This window comes from Octopus bimaculoides, chromosome 8 (assembly GCF_001194135.2).
Source record: "Octopus bimaculoides isolate UCB-OBI-ISO-001 chromosome 8, ASM119413v2, whole genome shotgun sequence".
Taxonomy (NCBI): domain Eukaryota; kingdom Metazoa; phylum Mollusca; class Cephalopoda; order Octopoda; family Octopodidae; genus Octopus; species Octopus bimaculoides.
The window spans coordinates 92,961,280-92,963,081 of NC_068988.1; the positions used below are offsets into that span (position 1 = coordinate 92,961,280).

General features: G+C 37.3%; 1 protein-coding gene across 1 annotated transcript in view; it reads left to right on the forward strand.

Annotated features, from left to right (window-relative positions):
- LOC106874588 (uncharacterized) overlaps positions 1-945 on the forward strand; it is a 19,083-nt gene extending 18,138 nt beyond the window's left edge. The window contains exon 6 of the mRNA XM_014922377.2: positions 99-945. Within this exon, the coding sequence (XP_014777863.2) occupies positions 99-154 (56 nt within the window). The 3' untranslated portion in view covers positions 155-945. The remainder of the gene's footprint in view (positions 1-98) is intronic.
- The last annotated feature ends 857 nt before the right edge of the window (positions 946-1,802 follow it).

The window sequence follows — 1,802 nt, forward strand, 5'->3', positions numbered from 1 at the left end:
AAATATTCCTAATTTACCCGACTATGCACCATTTGGATGCTTGTAACAACAATCCACAATTCAGTTGATTTTTTTTTTCACAATTTTTTTCATTTCAGCTTCCTCGAAAATGGTACCATTAACTAAAATGAGAATAAATGTTCTGCTCAAGTAAAATACATCGTTCACGAAATTTTGTATCCGGACTGTTGCCATAGTAACGAAACTAAAGCACGCAGTGTAAAGCCACTTGGCACAGATTGACCTTGGACTCTGCTCTGTAGATACACTAAGTTTTAACGTTCTAGCCCACTTCTGCTGTTTACAACAGTGCTTGGAAGGAACATGTGTAGTGTGTGATCGTCGTATAGACCATGACAAAGAAAGTTGAACAGAGAATTTGCATCAAATTTTGCCAAAGGCTTGGCGATACCTGCTCAGAGGCCAACGCAAAGCTTTCATCATTCTCTTAAATATACAGTTCTATATTTAAGAGATGAGGAAAATGTACATTATTTACATTTGACGTATATTTGTCCTCATCTTGTTTGTTGTTAATACAACGTTTCGGCTGATATATTCTACAGCCTTGATCAGGTATATTGGGGACATTTCGAACCTAAGATATTTTTCGATGTTGTTGTTGTTATTATTATTATTATTATTCAGGTCACTGTCTGGAATCGAACTCAAAATCTTGGGGTTAGTAGCCCGCGCTCTTAACCACTACACCATATGCCCGTGTGCAATTATGGAGTGAATTTTATGGCTTATATATCTAATATTCTCCTATCGTTCTTTAATACCGGTTCCCATATGTTACTTATATCTATACTCGGTCTGCTTAGGAGGTTGTTGTGTCCTAGCATATTTGCTGCTTCTTTTTGTTTTCGTATTTTCCAATGGTATTCTCTGTCTAATATTTTAACTTCATCCCACGGGGAAGGGAGGTCACCATTTTTAAGTAAGGATAGGAAAATATTAGATTTATAAGCCCTAAAATTCACTCCATAATTACCCACGGGCATATGTCGTAGTGACCTGAATAATAATAATAATAATAATAATAATAATAATAATAATAATAATAATAATAATAATAGCAACATCGAAAAATATCTTAGGAATGAGAACCCAAGTTCGAAATTTCCCCAAGACACCTGATGAAGGCTGGAGGGTATATCAGCCGAAACGTTGTATTAACAACAAACAAGTTGAGGACAAATATCCGTCAAATGTAAATAATGTAAATAAGGAGATCTTGTGCAACTGAAACCCGAGTGTCTTTTTGATCAGCTGAAAGCACTTTTGACACAAACTTGGCAAACATGCGTTTCATACCCAAATCTTCAGTGATAATGGATTGAACTGAACCATAACTAATCTGCACATCCTCTGATAACTCACGGATGGTGATTCAACCATTTCCCCTCATTCTGCACGCACATCTGTAATGTTTTTATCAGTTTTTGCTGGTTGCGGGTCTCCCAGAACGTTCGTCACTATCGACATTTTCTCGGCCATCTTGGAAATTTCTGAACCCCTCGTACACTTGTGTGTTGCACATACACTCCTCTCCATACGCTTTCTGCAACATCGCATAGGCCTCTGATCAGATATCGCCATGACAACTTTCTCTGTCATGGTCAATGCAACAATCACACGCTACACACCTTCCTTCCAAACCAATGATGTAAACAGCAGAAGTAAACTAGAACGTTAAAACTTAGGCACACACACATACACACATTCACACACACATACATAGACACATCCATCCATGCATGCATACATACATACATACATAATGCATACATACATAC